General features: G+C 40.5%; 2 protein-coding genes and 1 long non-coding RNA gene across 5 annotated transcripts in view; 1 reads left to right on the top strand and 2 right to left on the bottom strand.

The window, feature by feature from the left end:
- Positions 1-168: 168 nt before the first annotated feature.
- LOC117475493 (6-phosphofructo-2-kinase/fructose-2,6-bisphosphatase 4-like) lies at positions 169-16410 on the bottom strand. Of its 3 annotated transcripts, none has more exons than XM_034121718.1 (14): positions 12726-12985; positions 11020-11136; positions 10835-10931; positions 10686-10752; positions 10511-10585; positions 10363-10419; positions 10150-10271; positions 9089-9296; positions 8859-9005; positions 8662-8766; positions 6900-7029; positions 6015-6077; positions 5824-5888; positions 169-1118 (listed from the first exon to the last, which is right to left on the bottom strand). In XM_034121718.1, exons 1-14 carry the CDS (start codon positions 12928-12930, stop codon positions 1059-1061), a joined length of 1518 nt encoding a protein of 505 aa, XP_033977609.1. In that variant the 5' UTR covers positions 12931-12985; the 3' UTR covers positions 169-1058. The 3 variants fall into 3 exon arrangements, with proteins under 3 accessions (XP_033977609.1, XP_033977610.1, XP_033977608.1); XM_034121719.1 differs by lacking the exons at positions 169-1118; positions 12726-12985 and adding exons at positions 2195-2889; positions 16223-16410; XM_034121717.1 differs by lacking the exon at positions 169-1118 and adding an exon at positions 2195-2889.
- Positions 14805-20489, top strand: LOC117475498. The gene is made up of 3 exons (XR_004555178.1): positions 14805-14917; positions 18947-19025; positions 20411-20489. It is a non-coding gene; the product is annotated as an uncharacterized LOC117475498 (long non-coding RNA).
- The window catches only part of mapkapk3 (MAPK activated protein kinase 3), a 25361-nt gene continuing 18533 nt past the window's right edge, over positions 19460-26287 (bottom strand). Inside the window, exons 6-10 of the mRNA XM_034121721.1 lie at positions 26107-26182; positions 25860-25984; positions 24288-24373; positions 24000-24080; positions 19460-20703 (exon numbers count right to left, since the gene is read on the bottom strand). Coding sequence (XP_033977612.1) covers positions 20548-20703; positions 24000-24080; positions 24288-24373; positions 25860-25984; positions 26107-26182 — 524 coding nt within the window. The 3' untranslated portion in view covers positions 19460-20547. The remainder of the gene's footprint in view (positions 20704-23999; positions 24081-24287; positions 24374-25859; positions 25985-26106; positions 26183-26287) is intronic.

The raw sequence follows: 26287 nt of genomic DNA, 5'->3' as shown, positions 1-26287 counted from the left end.
CAAGTCCTGATTTCAAAATACTACATAAGTTAAAGTATTAGCATCAAAATGTAATTAAAGTGCAAAAATTATACTTAAAAATACTCGTCCAGCACAATGACCTATTCCCGAATAATACAAAATACAGAAGAAATATCAGCTAAATGCACAACAAATCTTAAGAGGACCTCAAGTGTGATTCTGTCTTTATTATTTATTATTGCACACTGAATACTTATATTCCTAGACAGTCGGTAGGACAAAGAAACGTTGTTGCTTAAAGTACAGGCAGATTAATAGCAATTGAAAATGATCATCAGTGCAGCCCTAAGAGTTAAACCCATAATGACAAAGATGACAACAGGTCGGTTTATAAAAATAACACATTTACAAGTCATGAGATATAAAGCTTTGAGCTAATATTGCATTTTCAATACCATTTCATTTAAATATAATTAACCCACCTGTATAAAATGTTAAGTTTGTTTTTAACAACAGTGAGAATCACCATTTATTTCTTCATTAAGTCACAACATAATCAAAAGCTTTGTATCGATTCTTTAGGGTTTTATACCTTGCACGTTACAACTGAAGACACGTCACATTAAACAAGGATTGCATCATGTGTATCATTAGATAAAACAACATAATTAATACTTCACCCTTCAGATTGAATTCCACTGCTGCACAATATCACTGAATATAGCAACAAAGAATCTGTGATTGATAAATAACGTAGATTGAAGTGCCAGACTTTGTAGCTTGCAAATAAAAACACTGAGGCTCAAACACAAGATATGTTCAGGTTAAGCTTCCTCAAATAAAAAAAAGAAGGATATAAGGGTGTGTGTGTGTGTGTGTGTGTGTGTGTGTGTGTGTGTGTGTGTGTGTGTGTGTGTGTGTGTGTGTGTGTGTGTGTGTGTGTGTGTGTGTGTGTGTGTGTGTGTGGGGCAGTGGGGTTGAAGGAGTAGGTGGCACATCATAAGGGCAGGTTTTGAACGATGGAGAAGTGAAACGACCACCAGTCCATAGAGAGGCAGGGAGGGGTCTCTCTGTCAGAGGTGAGGGGCGTCTCTCTGTCAGAGGTGAGGGGGGACGGTGAGCAGGGCGTCTTGAGTCGAGCGATGGATGTTCACATTCTGGAGAGAGAGGAAGGACTCAGTGTTAGATTCCTTTTGGATAAACTGGACTCTGGTTCCCGTCAGAGGGTGAAAAGAGGCAGTAATGAGAAAAATAAAGATCTTTTTGAACAGTAAAGCATGGAAACATGTCACAGTACAGGCAGAAAAGCATAATAGGTCCCCTTTAATAGAAAAGTTATCAGGGATGGTTAACTGTCGTGCCCAGAACAAGCCCCCCCTCTTTGTAGGAGAGGCGGTGGGTCTTTACATAATTGTGCAGGAGCTCATTGTCTCATAATCCGCCCATGCATGTCTAACTGTATGACCTGTGGTTTTTGAAAGAGAGATAACTTATTTTTGTGGATGTGCTGTAGCCTGAATTTGCCATATTAGAAAATGAGTTATTAGAAATCTAAATTGGGTCAGTCATGATTTGGCCTCGTTGAAACTGTACTGGATGTTTCCGGTTATTTTATTAAAGTGCAGAGTAGCAGACCTGTTTCATAGTTAACAGATGCTGACATAACATCAAGCATCCCATGGTGGCAGCACTATATAATTATATACAAATTACACTTTGAATTCTTATTTTTCCTGATGACACACCATGTAAACATATGGGTCTAACGTTTACTTAATTTTGTAATCACTACAAAATCATTTTTTTCTCCTATAACTGATTAACCCCCAATGTAACAGTATCACTAGCTTTAGCTGTTAGCATGTTGTTCTCACTCTGAATTGAGGCAGAATAAATGTGTGTGTGACACAGTGAGGGTTTTGTTCAGGCTGATGAATGGCAGCACCCAGTGGAGTCTTTGCATATGAATGAATGGAAATCTGAGTCTTCAGTTTGCAGCGTAAGCAGGAAGGGCTGCACTGAACATCTGAGGATAGCACCAGTAGGAAGGAAGTCATCAGTCTTTTGATCTCTAGCAGTATGAGTTACAAAACTACCATCTCAGAATTGTTGTCGTATTTTAGCGTAAGATTTACCACTGATGTAAAGCATTCAACCAAAGATCCTAACTTTCAGAAATAATGGATTGAGCACATTTTCTAAAATGAATCACACAAGAGGGGGTACGAACACATGAAATTATAGAGGAGTTTATTTAGAAAACAAACACAAGTATCTCCTCTTAGGTCTGATCAGAGAGATGAATATACTGTAAGAACCTTCACATATAACACAGAAAGTGTGTCTGTACTTCATTAGACAACGTTAGACATCCTAAAGACAAACTGGTAATGAGAACATTTAACAAAAGTAAAATATTCTCAAGTGCAAAATATAAAAAAAAGGCACAAATGTTTAGTGTTGTGCAATTACTGACTTGGCACAGAAACACATTGCTAAAAGTTAACATTGTAAAAATCTGTTAGACAGAGAAACCAAACATCACTAAAGACAAAGAGGTGCTGGAGAGTCATTGCTTCACAGTTGGTAAAACGGCATCAGTTTAAAAAAAAAGAAAAAACCTTCATCTGCTTTCCATTCACTCTCCAAAAATGGGAGAATGGGCTCGAGACAATATCTGTGTCTTACAATCAATGATCAAAATTAGAAACTGGATTCCAGTCAATTACCAACATCATCATCATCATCATGTGATGGAGGAAGAAGAAAACAGGGATTCGATCAGATTGGGTGGAGGAGAAAGCGTTTGTGATTCTGAAGGTGACAGTGTGTGTATAGAGGGCTTAAGGGGGGGGGGGGGGCACTGCCTCATTGGTGAGCTGGCACTGTTAGCAAAGCCTCCTTTGACATCCGCGACACTTCTACGTTCTGTTTGATAAACAACAAAAAACACAAAGAGGGGGGGGGGATCAAAACACATGGGAGAGGTCACTGCACAGACCGGGCCGTTCAGTACGGAGGCGTGTTTGTGTTTACCGTTTCCTCTGACAATTTGTTTTGCCGAAAAATACTAACTATCCCACAAAGAGGCTTTAGGTATTGGAAAGTTATCGGAAAATCCCAAACTCCACCTGTAAATGAGTGTATCGATTTTCATCATATCACTTTATCCATTAAAAAAGTATGTACATTTCAGTTCATAACATTTTCCATTAAAGCCAGCATTTGCATTTAGTTTAAATGAGTACTTTCATCGTAGCTTTTTAGCATCAAACCCTGTAAGAAACTGTCACATGACCCACTAGGAGGCATGTTCATCTAAAGGGTGTAAGCTCTTCAAATGAAAGGTTACGTTGTATTTTTACCTATAATCATTCAAACCCATGTCTAATCTAGAAAACAGCAGAGTGTGATGTACATATACAGGAGCGGTTGCAAAAGCCTAGCAGCCTTTAAAGGTGAGGTAGGTAATTTTGGAGAAACCATCTCGAGTGCGCTACAATTTGAAAATACACAACCGGAAAAAATCGGCCACTTCCTTACAGAGCCCCTCCTCCAACACACACGGACGTGCACATGACCAATGAGGGCACGAGATAAGTTTGTGCACAGATGGAAGGCTGACAGGCAGGTAGGCCATCCAGTTATTTTCAGGGATGCAAACTCATCAGGTATGAAAAAGGTGACAAGGATCCGAGCCCCCCGACCCCACGGAATATCGGCTTTAAAATGAGGAATAACAGAGGATTTTAGCAGTCAGAACAACTAAAGCAGCAGTTAATAATAACAGAAACGCCAAAGAGTCACATCTAATAGAAATATATAAAAGCATTTATTTTAATTGTGTAGCAGTCAGTTTATAATTTTGGCAGGACTGTTGAGCATTTTGAAAATGTATTTTCATGCCTCTGTGCAAGGCTGTCTTTCTATCTTTATAGCCAGTGGTGTAAAGTAAGTTCATAAACTCAACAAGTACTATACTTGGGTATAATTTTGAGATACTTGTACTTTACTTAAGTATTTCAATGTTTTGCTACTTTGTTCTTCTACTCCTCTACAGTTCAGAGGTACATGGTGTACTTTTCCTCCACTACATGTATTTAATACCTTTAGTTACTTCACAGATGTGGATGAATGATGTGAAATCTAATCAAGTGTTAAATCAGACTTTAGTTCCACCTGGAGTAAATTCACAAGCTACCCTGCAGTATACAAAGTCATTCAAACTAGCTGCACCTTTACCAGCTTTGAGAACACTTTCATGATCAATCATTATAAAACATATCATATCTATTATTCTGAAATGGACCAATCTGCATAATGACTACTTTTACTGTCGCTACTTTAACTATATTTTGATGAGAATACTTTTCTACTTTTACTTGGGGAACATTTTGAATGCAGGACTTTTACTGTAACAGAGTATTCCTACACTCTGGTACTTCTACTTTTACTCAAGTACAAGATCTGAGTACTTCTACTTTTATTGTCGCTACTTTAACTATATTTTGATGATAATACTTTTGTACTTTTATTTGAGGAACATTTTGATTGCAGGATTGTTCCTACACTCTGGTACTTCTACTTTTACTCAAACCTGAGTACTTTTTTTTTTTTACTCAAGTACACAATTTGAGTACTTCTACTTTTACTCAAGTACAAGATCTGAGTACTTCTACTTTTACTCAAGTACAAGACCTGAGTACTTGTACTTTTACTTAAGTACAAGATCTGAGTACTTCTACTTTTACTCAAGTACAAGATCTGAGTACTTCTACTTTTACTCTAGTACAATATCTGAGTACTTCTACTTTTACTCAAGATCTATACTTATTATACCACCTCCGTTTATAGCCTATGAAAAAAACTATTAGAAAACGAAGGCTAAAGCTAAAGTTAGCAGATAGTGACAATGTATGCTAGTTAGCTCGCTCAACGATTCATTAAATAATATTGTGACAGAAAAACTTTTCAGTGCACATCACGCTCTGCCGCTCCGACAGGGAGCTCTGCTCTGAACGGCCCGTTCTAACAGCTGTTCACCAGCGGTCCAGTCTGTGCCACAGTGACTCCGGACCGCACAGTTAATATTAACGAACGCACCGTAGGTAATGTAGCTGCTGAAGCTAGACCCTCATCCCGGAGCAGCAGAGCCTTATTATACATCCATGAGCAGAGCTGACAGGCAGGAAGACTTGTGCTCGCGCTTCATTATAATATATAAAAAAAATAACACCATGCGTGTCATGATGGCACATAACAGCTCACGGCCGCAGATTACTCCGGGTCCCAGACCCCCCCCCATACCCCAAAAATATTTTTATTGCAGATCTACATGAATCACACAAACGACCTATTTTGGATTCAAAACGGCGAATTTCGCCGAAAGGTGACAAGTTTGCATCCCTGTATTTTAGCCGGGCCGGCTCAGATGATTGGTCGTGCTTCCACAGATGACATTTTTGTATGGATTTATTGTCAAAGCATTTAATTTATTCATTGCTATCGGGATGTTGAGAGCATTCCATTGAATATAACAAAAAGTGTTTCTGAAATAAATTACATACCCCACCTTTAAACATTAGATTTAAAACAAAATGAGCTTTGCAAAAAAAAAGGAAATGCCATTAAAGATCTTCTGAGTTTTTATTATGATTATCAAAGAGATGCTAAACCATGTTTACAAAAAGTTACAACAATTTCTGTTTCTGCCAGAGAGGGGAGTTGGTCCCAAAGGTTTGCTTCTGTATTCACACCCTACAACTAAAGGAGTCATGGAGTGAAGAGTGTGTCGGGTTCGGTTTGGAATGGGTCTTCTTACTGTGTGTACCTGTGTGTGTTTGTGTGTGTTGTTATACCCACCTCTGGTCGTTCTCTGTGTGTGTTGACTGATTCCACGTTTAAGCTGATGGACTCCACCTTACAGCCTACAAAGGATGCACATAAAACATTCATCTACTTAGTTCATGCAGCATAAGAGGGATTTTTGTATCCCTGTTAATCAGAGATACATGTATTGTGTGAATTAGATGCCAACAGGAAAGCCGTCGTACCGTAGGCCACGGGCGTCAGCTTCAGCACGGTGTGCAGCGGGCACTTCAGGTAGGGCAGCTCCTCTGAGGGGGGAGAGACACACGGGTTCATGACACTACATCTATTCATCGGTCATATGTGTTTTTTCTAGCAAGGACAAGAGTGGTTAGAGAAAGAGATTACTGGTGTTAACAATAAAGCTTGTTACCGTGTGTGGAATACAATATTTTGACTAAAAAGACAGGTGTAACTTATCTGCCAGTTCAACCTCGAGATAATCTCATTATCTGATTTGTAATCTTTACTTAAAGGTAGGGTAGGTAAGAGTGGAGAAACCAGCTCGAGTGCGCTAGAATTTGAAAGTACGCAGCCGGAAAAAATCTGCCCCTTCTTTCAGACTTCCTTACAGAGCCCCTCCTCCAACACCAATGAGGGCACAAGATAAGTTTGTGCACAGATGGAAGGCTGACAGGCAGGTAGGCCATCCAGTTATTTTAGCCGGGCCGGCTCAGATGATTGGTCGTGCTTTTTACAGTACCACGGCTTCCACAGATGAATTTTTTTTAATGTATTTATTGTCAAAGCATTTAATGTATTCATTGCTATCGGGATGTTAAGAGCATTCCATGGAACATAACAAAAAGTGTATCTGAAGTGAATTATCTACCCCACCTTTAACCTTTAATTGTTTTGCAAAATATTCCATCTTCTAATGCATGTGAATTTACCTTTCTTTCAAGTTTCTTTATCTATTTCAACTTTGTGATTTCCTACATTTCAACTTCTGATTAAGTTACCTTAACAGCATATGTGCTTATGTGTTAAGTTTATTTTGTGTTTGTTTCTTTGAGTGCTTTATTCTTAACGACCCCAGGGCTCCTCTGAGGTGTCGTTGAAGGACTGACCTGCCGTCTTGTCCAGGAAGTAGGCCAGCAGGCAGCGCATGACGGCCTGGTGACAGACCACCAGAACGTTCTCCTGCCGCTCCAGCTCCATGATGACCGGCTCCAGCCGCTGCACCAGGTCCTCGTACGACTGAAGCACAAGACACAAAGGAAAATCTGAGCTAAATGTGATATTAGGATGGTAATTATAATCTATAGAAGGCTCTATCCATATTTCTTCTGATGAAAGAGCCCATTAAAACCCATAGAGTTGAATTTAATGATTAAATACAACAGAGAAAGAGCTGTAAATCTGTTCAAACGTAAACAATCTTTTTTCTTTCCCACATTCTGCTAAATAATTAATCTAGGTTAAACAGATTGACATTTAAGCGTGTGGAAAAATCAATACAGGCCGTCTAGACCAGCTCTAGCTCTAACAGGATTCCCCAGAGCCTCCCTGCAGCAGCCGCTAATGCCTGCATCCATCTTCCTGTGGTTCATTAACGGAGAGGTAATGGTATGGACTCAAGGTGAGAACAGACCGGCGGGCATTCAGACACGCAGACAGTAAACACACATCTTCAGAGCACACACACACTCACAGACTAATGTGAAAAGGTCTTTGTTTACTGTAATCCAAATCGGTTTAAAAGGCTGGAGCCGAGACTCATTAGCAAAGAGTGAGTGGACAGTAGCCACCTGGAAGCACTTTAATCGTTTTGTGTGTACATGTACGTTTCTATGAGGGTGTGTTATTCAAATCACAAAGGAGGGCCGTTTTGAGACATTCCAAATGTCAAACAGTGGCACACTATTCACCAGCTACTGCAACGTTTTACAAAAAGTAGGGCTGTAACCAAATTGCTGAAAGCTTAAAGGGGACCTATCATGCAAAATGCACTTTTGTACGTCTTTTATACATGAATATGTGTCCCCGGTGTTCCAGGGAACTCACCAAGTGTCAGAAAACACAACCCTCTCTATTTTCCTCCATACCCAAATCTCTAAAAAAGGGGCTGCAACGGATCTGATAAAAACTGATCCAGATTTGAACACTGTCCTGACGTCAGGACGGTGGCGCTACGGCTATTGGGCCAACTCCACCAATCAGGAGGAGACAGCCACGGCCATTGCCGTTCGAAAGTGCTGGAGACGCTGTAGTACATATGCCAGGCCAGTAGATGGTGCTGTTCTGCCCTTACAAACACAGAGCTAAAAAATGTCAAATTGAGCAAAATGAGGCATGGCTAAAATGCATGATCTGTTTGGTATTTTGAAGAAAAAAAAGTATAAATATGCCTTATGGTCCTACACTATATCCTACACTATATTATTCAAATATAGCATGATAGGTCCACTTTAAAATCATACCATACTTCAATCATGGATGTCAACACTCTTTCGGGTGCAGCCATTGTTATACAAATATATACACTTTTGAAAGATTGCGTTGGATTGTTTCCCACTCATCGTAGGATCTTAAAATAATTCTCAACTCCAGAGCAATGTTTAGTAAAAAAAGAATCGATCGACACTAGAACTAATTGTTTAAAAATGTGATATTTTGGGCTCATAAAACAACACAACGAAATACTTTGAGAAACTGCGATGTTACAGACAAATGATAAATTGAGAAGGTATTTGGCAGATAACTTAAAAACAACATCACAAACAGTTTGCTCTTAATTTTTTAAACCTCACCAGAAGCCCTAACACACACACACACAACACACACCTCCCATCATCAGAGAACACATAACGACACTGAGTTTCCACTGACCTCTCCTTTGGGGTACCGATAGCGGTATTTGTCCTGGTCCCTCAGAGCAAACTCCAGAGGATAGTGATCCTGGATCTCCTCGTACATCATCTCCTCACACACGCCCTACAATGACATCACACACACAGATTAAACTTCATTAGCATCGCACACGTCAACACACATATTTTCTCAGCGGTCCAGTATAAACCACTCACTGCGTCGATCTCGTTCAGGACCTTCCACTGCTCGTAGGGCACGTTGAGAGCCTCGGCCGTCTGGATGGTCCTTTTCATCTGACTGGTCCACACCTTCAGGTCGCTGATGCCCTGCGTCTCCAGGAACTGGCTCAGCTTCTTCCCAAACTGCAAAACAAAGATCAAATTAAATAATCTAGATAGGTAATTAAAGCTAAAGAAATCTCTCTAATTGAAGAAGTTTGACGTACTGCTTTCCCTCTCGGTGTGAGGCCCGAGTCTCCCCCGATTCGCCCGTTGACGTTGAGCTCGCTCTCCCCGTGGCGGCACAGGTAGATGGAGCGCGGCGTGATGTGGATGTTCATGAGGTAGTAGACGATCCGGCTCTGGATGTGGTCCAACACCCGGTTCACCATGTACCGCTGACCCACGTCCATGATTTTAATGTAGGAGAGGTCCCTGAGGGGAGAACACGGACACTTTAGATACATTGCTAAGATCTTGCTAATCAAATTGAGTTTTTCTTTAAAGGGGACCTATCATGCAAAATGCACTTTTGTACGTCTTTTATACATGAATATGTGTCCCCGGTGTTCCAGGGAACTCACCAAGTGTCAGAAAACACAACCCTCTCTATTTTCCTCCATACCCAAATCTCTAAAAAAGGGGCTGCAACGGATCTGATAAAAACTGATCCAGATTTGAACACTGTCCTGACGTCAGGACGGTGGCACTACGGCTATTGGGCCAACTCCACCAATCAGGAGGAGACAGCCACGGCCATTGCCGTTCGAAAGCGCTGGAGACGCTGTAGTACATATGCCAGGCCTGTAGGTGGTGCTGTTCTCACTGAATCTGCCCTTGCAAAAACAGGGCTAAAAAAAAGTGCAAATTGAGCAAAATGAGGCATGGTTAAAATGCATGATCCGTTTGGTATTTTGAAAAAAGAAAAGGTATAAATATGCCTTATATAGGTATGGTCCTACACTATATTATTAAAATATAGCATGATAGGTCCACTTTAAAGAACAAAAAGGGCAAAATTCTCTGATTCCAGAGAAAAGTTGTGGTTTCTTTACTCTTCTATGAAAGTAAACTGAAGGTCTTTAAGTTGAGGATAAAATAAGACAGCTTAGGTTTGGGATACACTAAATACTCACCATTTTAAAAAGACCAAACAACAACTCTAACCCCATCATTCAAAATGACAGAATAATCTTGAAAATGGCTAACGTGCTAAGCTAGTTATTCCGATAATGCTTCATAGCTAGGACGTCTACCCAACCCTCTCTCCACAGCAGCTTCCCCTCACCTGTCCAGGACTTCATCCAGCGTCTCGTAGGAGTTTTCATAACACTTGATCCTCTTCAGGAAATCCTCTACCGCTTCCTCCGTGTTACAGTTGGCGTAGTCCGGGCTACTTAGCTTCACTTGCTAAAAAAGGAAACGGAGTGGAGTGAGTACAAGATGGACTGAAGCTCCTTATCCTTTATGATAAAATGAACAGATACATTCATACACGTACCACTATGTTCTCCTGTATGACATCTGGGTCTTCACACACAGACTCCACAAAGAACACCTGAGAGAAGATGATGAGGAGAAGGAGGAACTTAGTGTGGATGTGAAATAAAGCATTATATGTTCTCCCAGAATATGACGCAACACTTTACCTTAAACCCGTTCTGCTCTGCAAACTGGATGATGGTTTCTCTTCTTTCTCTAGTGGTGTTTGTTGCATCAAAAACCTGTTGAACGCAGACAGAACAAAAACGGATAAGATAGTTAGCATTGCACTGTGTTTCAACAACACTTTGAACCCAAAACAGAATTAGACATTGGACTTACCGCCACTTGGCCTCCTTCTTCTGTGAGATACTGCCGCACATCGTTCAAGGCTGCTGAGGCACACTGTCTGTAAAGATCACAGATATCATCAGTAAATGATTCACATGGTTGGTGACTTAATCGAAAGTTCAGGCTGAGGCCACTCTTACCTTCTGATCTTTAACCCCTCCTCGTTGTCTGGACGGAAGAACTCAAAGGACTTGTAGATCTTCACAAACTCTCTCCTGTACTGCCCCACATTGAACTCTATGGGAGAAATGGAGATCATCTTTGTCTTAGCTTGTGACACTCACACTGACTTCATTTATTATATTCTCTAGAATGAATTGGGTACCTCTGGTGGGAACTCCGATCCAGTTGAGATAGCGGGTCAGCTTCTTGGAGATGTACGTCTTCCCCCTGGCAGGAAGCCCCACCGTCACTATCAGCGTGGGGCAGTTGGTCATACATACTGGAAAGAAAAAGGAGAAAGTGTAAGTCGTGTTCTAATCACATAACAGATCCAATCTCAGTGTAAAACGCCCTCCTAACAAACATATCAATTGATAATTTTCACAGTTGCAAATGTGCCTGCATTGGTTGTAAAATCTTCCTGTACCCGGTCTGGCACATTATTGATGCGTGAAATAAAGAGTAATCTGCCATGAAGTCACATCACACCACCCTGAGTGTCTAGTCAGACAGGAGCAGAGGTCACGGTGGCACCAGGCTGAGCAGTTGTGTAACGCTGTCCACATTCAGACGCAGTGTGTGCACAGATGACTGGGTCAGAGAGCGAGATTTTTTTTATGGGTACTTATTTATATGCATTTTCTGGTAAAATAATGTTCATGTTTGTAACACTTCCTGTCTGTAAAAAGGCATGGAAATTTACTTCGGAGGAGGAAATAACACTGTGGCAGGTTTAGTGCATGCATTACATACAATACCAAAAGCACCTTTCACAACTTCATCCATGAGTGTGACTTTGACAACCAACTTTACTCCACCCAAAGAGACCACCATATTAAAGTCTAATTGATTCAAAAAATCCTGTGTCAGTCAGTCCCCAGTGATGAACCACTGACTGTACAGAAAAGTGACCGAGATGAGAAAAAACAGCAGCTCCACAGGGGGCAAATCATCCCTCACATGACTGATGGGATACAAATCCTGTTTACCAACAACTAGCCATGGCACACAGTAACAAAGAGGTGAACTCCCCCAGTGCCAGCCCTTTCTCCTCCATGCGAGCAGCCTTCATCATGTGAATCCTTACATAACTGTGTGAACCAGATGGCTGCAGAAACAGCAAGACATCTGAGGACTGAGGTCACGTGTTAAAGCCAATGTGAGCTAACATAACATTCAGATGTATGTAGTGGTGGAGAGAGCATTCAGATAACAATTATTATAGAACAAAACATGTACACTTCAGGCTTTATGTGGCCCATTATGGAAGGGAGCACATATTCTTTGAGTAAAAGTACTTATACCATTCTGTAAAAATACTCAATTTAAACCAAAAGCACTGCATCAAGAATAGTACTTCAGCAGCTAATCTTCACAATAAACTGTGAAATATTTTTTTAACAAAAACAATCTTAATTACAATTAAAACATTGTTGTTAACCCACACGGTTTTAGATACTTAAATATAACGTTGGATGGTTTGATATATAAAAATAATCATATTTTAAACGATTTTCCTAGGTAATGTTTGTCAAAATCTGAATTCATAAAGTAACCAGTAAATACATCTGTAAAATAACCTTAGTAAATGTTCCAAAATGTAGTAGAGTATAAGTATAAAGTAGTATAACATGAACATAATTGGGTAATACGTCAAATGTTTACTCGATTAACTACTTTTGCATCACTGGATCCATGCTACACGCAGGTGGACCTATTTGCATTAGCAACGTGCTTTAGGCTAGGTGCATTCAAATGGGAACAACACGGAAACCAATGACAGATATGTTATTCAACCCCCCCCCGTTGTCAATAACGCAGAAACTCAGATACCGACGCTGTCAGCTGACGCCACGTCTTCATACGCACCCTTTCTTTGAGAAATGTGTTTTTCAGGAAGGCCATTTTTACACGGCATCCATATCTTCTTTAGGGGGTTTTGGGTGAGTTCCCGCGGATTGGACGGTGTTTTGTCCTCCATGCCGTCTTGAGGCGAGGTGGAGGTGGAGGCTGCCGCGGCGGGAACACGGGGCCTTTTCCCCGAATGCTGCTCTGAGTGTGACCGGTGTTTCATCCGCGCTGCTCTGCGGGATGGAGAAGATGACACGGCTCTCCTCACAGCTGCCGGGGTCACATGATCAGGGCTCACCAACGGTCGGCCGTAATAACCGCAGCACGGGCGCAGCACAACCTCCGGTTTACCGTAAATGACGACAGCTGTGCAGAGTGCGCAGCGACATAACACACTTTTAGCCAGTAGTGTGAAGTAACCAAGTACATTTACTCAAGTACTGTACTTAATTTCAATTTTTAGATACTTGTACTTTACTTTAGTATTATAATGTGTTGCTACTTTGTACGTCTACCTCACTACAATTCAGAGCTGAATCATACTTTGACTCCACTAAATGTATTTAACACCCTCAGTTCCTTTACAGATTTTGACTACTAATGTGAAATATCAATAACCCCTTTTACCAACTGTGATAAACACATTAATGCATCAATAATTATAATTAAACATATGATACTTGATTCTGGAATGGGTTAATTTGCATATTGAGTGCTTTTACTACTAGAACTTTAGCGACGTGTGCCTACACTGTGGTAGTTTTATTTTTACGTACCATTTATTTTTAAGTACAATATCTGAGTGTAGTATATCATATATATATGTATATATATATACATAATATACAACAGCGGGGTGGTTGAGAAGTGTGCTCGATACTGACAAAGTGATGGTACTTTAATAGAGACACATTGGACATGTCCAAGTCTGCCTGCGTTTGAGGCATCTCTGATGTTCTTTGTTACATTTTCATGATATAGCACCTCAAAATGAATGCTTAGAAAAAAAAAAAGGTATTTTGTCAAGTTGCAAGATAATTATTCTTCTATTTCTTTATTATTTCCTTTGTCCTGTTATTCTAAGATTCTTGTGGGCAGCAGGAGCTAAACCGAGTTGGTAAAGTAACCCATGATCCACCCACATAGGTGTGTCCACTTGTTATGTTGCCTTGTTTCACCTTCCTCACTGTGGGCGTGCAATGTTTGTGCTTGATTCATACTCCTCTTTGTCTCTTGCTGTAGGCCTAACTGTTAAAGAGGAACAATAACACCATAGCCATTGCTTCTTCAACATTCTTGTAATGGATAAGATAGCAGTAGTGGTGTGAATTACTTTTCACATGATATTGAAGTTGAACCATCTAGATCAGGGGTGTCAAACTCAATTTCATCGCGGGCCAAGTTCGCATAAAGGTTGCACTCAAAGGGCCGGTTGTAACTATATAAATATATAATATATATATAAAATAATATATTATATTACATTATTGCCTCTGAATTGGATTATTATCGGATAGGATAATAACTTAGTAATTAACTACGTCTGAAAGCAGAAGTCCAGGGCAAATAATTGCAAGTCTCTTCAGTGGCATGTCACAAAACGAGATGCATTGTGGGACATGTAGTTTATGGGCAACCTGCATCTGTAAAGTGGCATGTAACCGTATAATAAACGTATTATATTCTTTGCAAGCTCTTGCGGGGCCACATAAAATGAAGTCGCAGGCTGGATTTGGCCCCCGGGCCTTGAGTTTGAGACCCCTGATCTAGATGTAGATTATTTTTATGTTTTTTGCTAAATATGGCTCTGTGATGCTCTTAGATTTATTGTGACAATATACAAATATCTACATTACCGCTTATGATACTGAACGTTTCCACAAATAAATCAGCAATCACTAGGGGATACATTTTGAGAACATTTTATTCCTATTTCTATTGAGGCCATTTAAGGTCATCCCAACAAGCACGATCTAAGAGTGTCCATGAGGGGGCAGCATTACTCTCCCTCTGTCTCTGTGGGTGTGTTGCATAGACTGTATATATAAAGGGTGTGTTGACAGACTTGTAAACTACCAGTGTAATAGAAATACCTGGAATGCAAACAACTCAACAGCCCTGCAACACATTTCTATAAATGTTCAGATTTGGTGGGAGAAACATGTCAGAGGATTTGTATAAAAGTGTTTCCAATATGTTGTCCATCTCAGGTAAGTGCTTTTCAAATTAAAACAGGAACTCCATTGGCACAATGACTTATACAATGACCATGGAGATAAATCCTCATGTCAACAAAATGATTATTATAAGCTTTACAAAGAGATTACTTTTGCAGAGGTGTGTGGGTTAGATTGAATTACACTGTGCAAGTGTTTCTCATACAATGAGAAGCAAAGATAATATCTGTTCATCTGTTTATGTTCCTTATGGACTATCTGATGCACTGAGTATATCAAGCTTTAGAGCAACAGGGCCTGTGACCTAGATATGGCAAGATGGACGTTTCTAATTAAATAGCTCTTACTCTCTTTCTCTCAAATCCCCTGACTGCTAGTAGACTGTAATATATGTCAGGTTCATCAAGTCCATATGAAATGGCACAGTAACTCAAGTTGGGGATAGATTTGTGGCTTTTCTGATACAAATCCAATGTTGTTTTAGGCAAACTGAACTAACTGTGAAACATACTTTGCATTCAAGTTAGTCAGGCAACTGTGTTATTTAAAGTAGCTTATCTTATCTGCATAAAGCTTGGATAGTGTTTTAGAGAACAGCAGCAGGCAGTAACTGATATGCACACTGTTTGAAATAAATCACATAAAGGTTAAATGTGGTGTATTGCATTCTTTACATAAGGACATGAACAGGAAGCTGTGTGAGCTCCTCCTCTTTCTCCCAGCTGCTGCCTGGATCTCTGATTGCAGCTAACAGCCTTTAGCCTGCTCCATACTGAATATAAGTCATTTCCTAATATAGTACACTTGGCAGTAAACCAGCATCCACCACACTGAGGGATGTATTCAGCTCAGAAACCAACATTCAGAGCTCAGAAGACAGAAAGCAATCGCAGTGTGAACTGTACAACCACAACAACCATAAATACTACAAACAACTAGAAAATGCAACTCTGCAGCAGCATCTCCATCATGATCAGTAGAATACAAACAAATAAAAACCTGAGAGATCGGTTAATGTTACGCGCATTAATGCATATTTGTATGTGTTTTTTTAAATGTCGACAGCAGCCTAAACACACCCGCCTGACAGTTCACCATCCTCTGTGTCAAAGCACAAACAAATGAGGCTGGTTGCTACAATAAAAGCAAAGACAGCCGCCTGTTGTTGTTATCTAGGGTAAAGGTGACAGCGCTACACACCGACGGCACATCGGCTCTTGTTTACGTCTCGGAAGGACTTAATGTCCCTTTCTCTGGCTGTCATCCGATTAAACATGCACGAGCTAAACTCCCATAATGCACGGGTATATTAAAGAGGTTCACATGGACGTGTCTTACCCGGTCTGTCCGGTTTGTGTGTGAGTTTGGTGCCTGATGAGCCTCTCATCATGGGCGTCTGTCTGATGGAGCAGCGCTGCCTGTGTGTATGCGTCCAACTGCTGAGCAACACACTGATGCTGCTCACACACACACACCCTATATTAGTGAGTGTGAGTGTGTGTGTGTGTGTGGGACATGGACTGGGAGGAAGCTTACTCCAAAACTGGATTGAGTGAGGTAGCAGACTGTACCTGCCCCTGCACACACACACGCACGCACACGCACACAGCTGAAAAAAGTCACAAGTCATGACAGGGCTTACATTGGGCTACATTGCAGGTAACATAAAAGGACATACTGTGTACAGCAGAGGTGGAAGAAGTACACAGATCCTTAAAAGTACAAATACTATGGTCTTAAAATCCTGAATTCAAATGTTTGCTTCAGATAAATACAAAAGTGTTAGCATCAAAATGTACTTCAAGTAGTAGCCTACCAAGCATGCAAATGGCTTTTTCATAGAATTGTATTATTATAGAATATTATAATAGATTATCCAAAGTTTGTTAAATCAGAGCCAATTTTAGAGACTTTGTAAAAATACTGGGTTTATTAGTAGAACAGTACATCATATCATTATATCATGTGTTTTTATATATAACTATAATGTGACTCTGAAGTAAAGTGAAGTACAAGTATAAAATAGCACTTAATAGAAATACTCATTAAAATATTACTTAAGTACAGTACTTGAGTAAATGTACTTAGTTACTTTCCACCACTTAGGACACCCTTTAATTAATTGAATACATAGAATAGCACACACTGTTAAGGTTACCTCATATGCACTGTTGCACTGTTGCAATGCGAAGCCTACAGGAATCAAACAGGAAGAGTTTAGAAGTTTTCCAGCAGCAACTTGCAGAACTTGTTTTGCTGCTGTTTACTATTCATCCTTCCTTTAACATGTTTCCATGTTTAGATGGGTTACACATAGCATCACTATGGATTAAACAGGCTTTACGACTTAAATAAGCAGAAGTAAGAGACTCTTTGATTTCAAATTCAAAGCGAATCTCTACGCATTGATTCGATATAATTAGATTGTGGATCTCTTCATTATTTCATGCCTAAACTATTACTGGTGCAGTTCGTCAGAAGTTGTTTTTACATCGTTGAATAGGCATCCATTGGGGTGTGACACATGCAAATGTACTTAATTAAGTGGCACTTAAGCAGAAAAGCATGCTGTTTTAACCTATTAAGCCATGAGCCTGTTTTTCAGGTCTCAGGCTCGAAAATGACATTCCCAGAACAAATGACCATATCTTAACTTCTAAAAGGGGTAAATTAATAATCTTGTTTCTCAAAGCAAGGTTACATCTGTGAGTTGGATGTAGAAGTGTCAGAATCAATATAAATGTTTTTATTTTAAAGTAAATTCAGATTGAACACAGTAAAAAAATGTAAATTATAGTGTCCCCCCCCCCCCCCCCCCCCCCCCCCCCCCCCCCCTGACAATTGACTAGCGGTACCGAGCTGATTTTCTGTCCGCCCCCGCCCTGTGTCAAGATTGATGCAACACAAGTGAAGTTTGACCTTTTTAGAGAGATTTAGAAAGAAAAAACCCACTTCTGGGGTCATTTGGACCCCCCTCGTTCGATTTTGATGATTGACATCTCTTTTTAACCGTTAGAGCCAATAGAATCGAGGGGAAGTTCCTAAAATCCATCTAAACATTGGCCATTGGTGAATGAGTGATGCACAGCCCCGGAACCGGAAGCTGCGATACACTCTGGTGGCTTACATACATTCAGTACTGTGGGCAATTTGGGGTGAAGTGTCTTGCCCAGGGACACAACGACATGCTGACTGCAGTGGGACTCGAACTTGCTATCCCCCTGATTCAGAGTTCAGCGCACTATGCCACTGAGCCACAGCCTCCATATAAAGTTAAAGTTATACATCTATATTTATCGACAATGTGTTATTGTCATTATCCAGCCTTCTTGGTGGAACAAAGATTTGATGGCCAGGGAAAGCACAGTCTTGGCTTGAGGCTATTTCAGTGGTTCTAATGATACCATTATCAGCAGCACGTTGAAGTGATGGCACTCATTTTGGACCCCAGGCCTGTAGCTGCATATCTGTGCAGGAATAAGACAAACAATCACAAAAGATAGAGAGGAGGAAGACAATAGGAGGTTATTGAGGTCAGAAATCAAAAAGAAAATGAACCATGGAGCTCGGACAGGTTAAGACAACGTGACCTGAGAATGGCTTTAATGATTGAAGGTCAGATGGCTCTCCACTGACAAACACATTCCTCCTTAAAGAGCAGAGAGATCAACCGCGGTTGACAAATCACAACAGAGCGGACTGGGCTCTGGTTTCAGACAGAGGGTGAAAATAGGTGCTGCAGCACAGGCAGTATGAGAAAATAAAGAGCTTTTTGAACATTAAAGCGTGTAAAAATCTCACAGAAGACAAAATATAATTATGAACCTGAAAATGAGCAGAATAGGGCCCCTTTAAAACATCACCATTTATCTCTTCTGAATAATGTGGAAAAATCTAACCCAATACTGAACTTTACTTCTGACCTTTGACCTAATAATAAGTATCTCTGGAGTCTGAAAATCCCTGGAGGAGGAGGAGGAGGATCAGTGATTGTTGTGAGGAAAAACACAAGTAGGAATCAGACACTGACACTGTTTTGTCCACATCAAACACGTTTTACAGATGCTGTAATCATGACTGTGCTTGTCTTGACAAGAGGCCTGCCTACAAAGGAAAAGTACCACTGCCTCCAAATGAGGAAGTACGTCATTTGCAACACCCTGTAAAATTCCACCCCCAAAATACACCCTGTATAATTATAATAACTTTTATACTTCAAGTGCATGGAGCACAACACAGCTGAGAGGACTGGCTCTAGTTGCACGTCATGCCATCATGGCTCCCATATTTACAGCCAGGAAAGCCTGGTTGTGTTTATGATAAGCTTGCCCTCACCCATCACCTAAATACTGCAGGGGTAAGCGTGTGATCAAAGTGGGGTAAAGGTACTCGCCATATCATCTAAACATAATAATGTTGACCTTTTCCAGTCAGATGGCCGCGTCCCAAACAACTACTTCACTACTGCTATTATTAGCGGCCTCACAAAGCCTGAAAGGACGATTACAAAAACAAAGCTCCAAGGTCCTGAGAAAAATAACAGATCGTACAAACAAAGCTTTACTTTATAAAGTTTTATTTACAACAGTGCGGACAAATCTTATTTCTACAGGGGGGGGGGGGGGTTCAATGTGAAGTGAAACTGTAATACATGGACGCATTTACTCATCCCACATAAGACCTTTTTCAAGAGAAAATTACACAACTCCTACATGGTACAATCCATTACCCCACTGCTGCTTGCATTAGGCTCTGTGGCCGCATGCGGACAGGAAGCAGACAGGTTGTTTACTTATTGCTCCATTAGTGGGGACTCAATGTTGATCCACAGCAGTGACGCTGAGTCGGACCAGGGTAAAGCAAGTTTCGTTTTTAGTACCCTGGCTCCAAATTGGTTGAAAGACTACTGAAAACTGACATAGGTCAACTGCACCTTGACAAATACAATCTTAATAAAGTGTTTGTAGAATTTAAAATAGTTTAGCCTATTTGAAGTTAATGTACTCGCAGGATTCTTGCTGTTCTGAATTTGTATCCTTATGATTAATTGCACTTTTTGTAAGTTGCTTTGGATAAAAGCGTCATAATAAATGTCATGTAATGTGATGAGTAAAATGAACAGCTTGCATCCAAAAATACTCTCTTAAGTTGAAATGAATGGAGACGTTGCTTTTTTTCGTCAGCAGAAGAGAAACTGGCCACAGTGCACGTAAAGTGAGTTCTGGTTTCAGTCTGTCCACACTCGCTTTGTCTGTCTGTCTTTGGTTTGTACACTAGTGCATGATTACAAAGGAGATCTCAAATAGGCAACAAAGCATTCAAAGACACAAAACACGGTCACTACAAATACTCCATGTCTGCACACAGACTTACAAACAGTCTAAAAACCACGTACATAAAAATGAAACAGAAAGTGAGCAGAGCTGTTGATTTCTTCCACTGACAGTAGAAACACGTCTTATCACAACCTGATATGTCTTATTAATGTCCAGCTCTGACTTGTTCCTATGTTTCCCCTTATTTTAGAGAACCTTTTCTCATCATCCAGTCTCTCAAGAGTCCCTGACTTCAAATGATTTTCTCCTGCAAAAATCCACCTCTCTTCTTCCTCTGAGCTGCTTCTCGTCTTCACTTCCTGTCCCGCCCGGACAGTCCTCAGAGACTCACTGACTCTGGCACACCGTGGACCCGCCTTTGGCTCCAGCGGCGGCCTTCTTGCGTCTCTTGTTAAGCAGCGGGTTGCTGGAGGTGTCCAGGTCTTTGATCTTCACCTGGTCGTAGTCCACACGCATGGTGGCTAAAGCGCTGGTCATCTCTTCCTGTGAGGGGCAGAGCAGAGGGGTGAGAGTTCAGTGACAACTACAACAGTTCAGTTACAACAGTTACATATTTCAATGGCCCTTCCTTCCTGCAGCAGGCACACTGTACAACCACTATGGCCCCCGGTAGACCCCCACACCAACATGGACTGTAATATCATGGATATGCAATACCTAATGTGCAATATATACACATATGTGCAATTTACGCTTATTTAAAAACACTTTCAACACTTTTTTTATATGTTCACTTACTTTCTCAAATAATGCTACTTTAATTTTGACCATGGTGTACTTATTTGTTTATACTCTTAATCATTGTATATAACTTTTTTTAAAGTATTTTATCTGCTGCTGTAGCGCAGTACATGTCCCTGCTGTGGGACAAGTTATTCTGATACTGACAACAATACATGTCTGACACGCTTCTTCCCACCCAGAGCTCTGAGATCATCGAGACAGATGTACTCATCGTTCCCTGGATCAGATCCAAACACGTAGAAGCAGCTCTTAGCTCTCTGCTCCGGAGATCTCTAATACACTTCCAGAACATCTGAGGTGTGCCCCAACCCTGAGTTTCTTTTATATTGAGCCTAAAAACCTTTCTATTAACCGATGCTTTTAACAACATTTGGTATTATACTTCGGCACCGCTTTTATTTTTTAACAAAGTACTTTGATTTCGCAATAAATGTGTTATATTAATAAAAAGAATTAATTATATATATATCCTTTATTTAACCAGGTAAAAAGTCTCATTGAGATTCAAATATCTTTTAAATTAAATTCTCAATTAAGGGGAAACTATACACAACATAATGTTATATTGTAGGTACCCGTCTGAGTCCTATTCTTAACCATTTTTTTGTGATTGACATTGTGTTTAGTTTCAAGTTTCAAGGCTTTTGTGTGCATAGCTACTGTGTATTTATGACAATGAAAATCTTAGATCAACAAGCTCCTCCAACAGTGCAACACAATAACACAATATGTTTCAACTAATAAAGTGCAAATAGCAGCCGTGCAACATTTCTTGAAATATTTGCTTTTCTGAGACTTTACTACCTCTCTCAGTTTTAGTTTGTAAATATGTACCTGGTGCTAGCAGCCAGTTAGCTTAGCATTAAGAATGGAGTCAACAGCTAGCGTCTCAAAAGTAATAAAACCTGCCTGCTATTATTTTTTAAATATCACTAATTACCTTGTTACATCGTATCTTATATCATATTTCACAGTCTTCCCAAAATGTCGAAGCACTTCTTAAAAGGCTGTTCTATTGTAAGCAGTGATAAAAACAAAAAAAGGTGGACATTGTAAAGAGTAACCTGTCCGAGAACATGTTTATGAGTCGGTGAAAGGTCAAGTCAGCACTGGCCAGGAGATAATGGAGCAAACACAGTCCTCAGACCGTTAAAAAATGACTAAAATGTGAGATGACTGGTCTGCAAACTGGGGCTGAGTAACAACAAATGTAAACCCTCAAAGTATTCATCCTTTATTGCTCAGGATTTGCAGCCTCTTGATCTCTACTCGCTGTGTAACGGTTTCTGCTTTTGGGGAAGTGGTAGTTTAGAGTGCAATAATTTTTTACGCAACGTAGCATTGCCTGTTGTAGAAGTGAACAAAGGCGTATTGTGTGCGTATGATTTGGATAAATGTCCTTTCATACCTTATCTCCTCAAACTTGCTCAGTCAGAGTGACTTAAAGAGAGCAGGCAGTGCTTTTGTTCCTTTAACACATTTCTTTGTGCAAGTCATAGAAAGTTCGGAGAAAAATGCCAAAGGGCAGCTGAGATCCTTTGTGTTTAAGTGTGTGTGTCAAATGTAAACTTGTGTGTGTTATTAGTACAGACTATACTGTGAGTTCTGCTTCTCCCTGGTGGCCATCGAGGGATTATCAAGATGTTGATACAATAAAAAACTTTTAAAGTTTGAAACATTTCTATTAGTTTAAAGGTCACCTATCATGCTATTTTTAGGCAATAGCATAGGTCTCAGATATATAAAAATATATAAAAAACAGGTCTATGAAGTGTTTTGCTCAAAATACCAAACAGATCCCCCATTCTAGCCATGCCTCATCTCCCTCTATTTCACTTCCTGTTTCAAAAGTGCTGATTTGGGGTATAAAGCTTTAAAAAAATAAAAAAGGAGGGGGCTGAGCTCATGCGGGAGATTCTACCGGCAGATACTGCCGTGATGAAACGCCATATCATGGATTATCAAGGATTATTTCTGAAACAGTATGGAGCTCAAAGGCTTTCTCTCTTGCCGGTTATACCACAAGGTGAGTTCCTTTTTATTTCCTGCTTCTTCACACACATGCTCTCCAGTACAGGTTAGCTCTGAGTGTTAGCAATGCTAATGTAAATATGCACCGACCATATTACGTCCAAAACAGTCGGGCATTGTTTCTGATAGCAACGTTTCTGATTGGGCCGTGGGTGTAAAGCCAGCCTACATTTCCGATATTACGTCATATCGGACGCAAATCTGGATCAGCTCCGTTGTAGCCCCGTTTTTAGAGATTTGGGTACGGAAGAAAAGAGAGGGGGTTTTATTTTCTGACACTGCGTGAGTTCCCTGACACACCGGGGACACATATTGATGTATAAAAGACATCAAAAAGTGCATTTTGCATGATAGGGCCCCTTTAAGTTGAAGGGTGTAAAAAAGTTTAAATAATTCCCCCTTGCTGTGTAGCAGCTAGTTATCATTAAAGGGGCACTCTGCTGGCTTTACACATGAAATTGTGTGATAACTAAATTCTAAATAAGTTGAAAATTCTAATATTCTAATAATAACTGAAAAATAAACGATAATCTTAAAATATATAAACAAGGAGGACCTTAGAAATGTTGACTTCAGGGAGGTGGGAGTTTTGTAAAGGCTGAGAAAATTGACCCTAATGATGTCATAGTGATGTCATCAGGTGTTTACACTTGGAGACTCAACATTTTAACAGAAAGCAATACAAACTGAGCGAGATGCATATGGATGGGTATTTACTATACACTGTATATGGTATTTACCAAGATTACATGAAAAGATGCTTTTGAGTTGCATTATGGGAAACGTAGTATCCAGAACTTTCAGAGGTGTGTCCCTCACTGGAGTCTAAAGTCAGGATATCTCGGCCTCTGCGCTCTTAATTTTGAACATTTGTATTACAAACACTTACATTTGACATATGTGTAATATATATGTGGCAGAAAAAGCAGATAAAGCTTTGACAGCCCTGCAGTAACAGGTTGTAATGTGAACATGTGACCAGAGGGGGGCAGTGTTGTTCTGACCTTCACATCCTCCCACAGCTCTCTGTCTTCAGTCAGCACCCGGGTGGTGTGGAGGGGGGTGGAGGGCACCACCATGGACTTCTGCAAACACACACACACACACACACACACACACACACACACACACACACACACACACACACACACACACACACACACACACACACACACACACACACACACACACACACACACACACACACAAGGATATGAGCAACAGGAGCACAGACAAACAGGAAGCAGTACAGGAAGTATACAATGCGAAGTACTTGCGAAACATATGCTTACATTAATCCAGGGGTGGTTCATGAACTGAGTGATGGTCATTCGCTCGTTGGGGTCTGTCTTCAGAAGCTTCTGTATCAAATCTTTGGCTGGAAGAAAAGCAAAGGCAATGTAAAGATAATAACATATAAGAAGAAAAACACCTATGCAAGTCTGGTGTTTCGTGCTTCCCTGGTGGACAGACTGTCCTCCATTTTACGACAAAGAGAGAGAGACAAACTCCCTCTGGAGGCAACTTTGGGATTTGAGACTTTGCAGACCATTTACATGCACACAAACCTTAGCAACGCACTACAGGAAAGGGAAAACCCCAAAAGTATAATATGGAACCTTTAAGTTATTCTTAAGAAGGAAAACAAGAAACACAGTCAGTGAGTGTGGGAGAGGAACTACACCCGCAGGTCATCAACATAGACCATAGTTTACATAAATCATAGTTAAAACATGTTCTGTTTAAAGAGACTGCACTTAGGTAACGATGCATGGCGTTTAAAGAGATGATGTAAGATGTAAACTGAGGCTAACAGCAGGGCAGTGTTTCACCCACATGATGTTTCCTCCAGCTGTAACTGATCCAAACAGAGGTTTTCTACATGAAGACGTCTTTACAGGGTCATCAACACATTCAGTAGATCTGTATCACCGGCTTCACAATGAGACCAAGGTCCACACTGAGAGTCAGCTGTTCTCACGTCAGACATTGATTTAATACCGGCTTACACAGGGAAAGGGCCAGTTGTTAAAAGTTAGGAAAAGTTACCTATTGAAATATTTTGAGTTGAATTAAGATGATGCATCGGTTGTCACTGACATCTTTGTTGTTTGTGAGATGATAGCATAACATGTTGACCTAATAGCTATGGAATATTACACGTTTCATAAACATGTAGTTAAATATATTATCATTCTATTCATAGCAGGTTGTTTTTTTTAAGGATTTTTTATGGAAATCTGCATTTTAAGGGTTATAAATAGGTGGGAAAACTAACTACTTCAACTACAAAAGTGTCAGTGTTGAGGGACTGGTTTAATCTGGCAATATCCACAGATTCGGTTTCTTTCAGTTAACTTCCCCGTTGCATTTATCCATATATTTACATGCTGAGGAAATTACTATATCCCGCTGAATACCAGCAATCGCCACACACACTTCCTCCTGTCAGTAGCTACTGCTAGTGCTACTGCTACTGACCATGCTACAGATATTAGTGCAAAATCTACAGCTCCTCTACCACAACCATCAGCAACAAGTGGACATGGAGAATTACATGAACTACATGTTGCTAAATCCACCGCGGGGCATAAACAGAAGGGTAGCCATGGCAACATTGCTGCGGAGCTGCTACAGAGTCTTCTTCGTTGCTTTTGGTGTATTTTGTGGCGGAAGTTACAGCGCCACTTACAGTCCCGGCATATGTACTACAGCGTTTCCAGCGGTCTCGTTTGAACAGACACGTTAAATGAAACGAATGCATGTGAACGGAAGACTTTTTTGAATACGCATACTGTGCATAAACGCAAACGTTCCCGTGTGAAGGAGGCCTTAGTGTTTTTTTTTAACGGGGAGTATCTTACCTTCCTGGGACACCTCCGCCCACTCTGGGTTGGGGAACTCGTACTGCCCCATCCTGATCCTCTTCTTCATCCCTGGAGAGATGGCCTGGCCTGTGTTGGAGTAAAATGGAGGGAAGCCACACAACCTACAGAGACAAAAGAGACCTTTCAAAAACATTCACATGCACTTATTTCAGTATCAACTTAACATATTGCATCATATAAAAACACATTTATCACATCCACCCAACCCACAGCCAGTACTCACAGGATGTACATGATGACGCCCAGAGACCACATGTCACATGACTTGTCATATTTCTCCGGACCCAAAACCTCAGGAGCTTATCATGAATGAGAATACACAGAAAAGGAAGCAAGTTATAAATGATAAAAGCTGCTAAAACACTATATTTAACCCGTTTATACTCCCAAATGATACTGTTTCA

Source organism: Trematomus bernacchii, unplaced genomic scaffold (assembly GCF_902827165.1).
Source record: "Trematomus bernacchii unplaced genomic scaffold, fTreBer1.1, whole genome shotgun sequence".
Lineage (NCBI taxonomy): Eukaryota > Metazoa > Chordata > Actinopteri > Perciformes > Nototheniidae > Trematomus > Trematomus bernacchii.
This window is presented reverse-complemented; position numbering and strand designations above follow the sequence as displayed.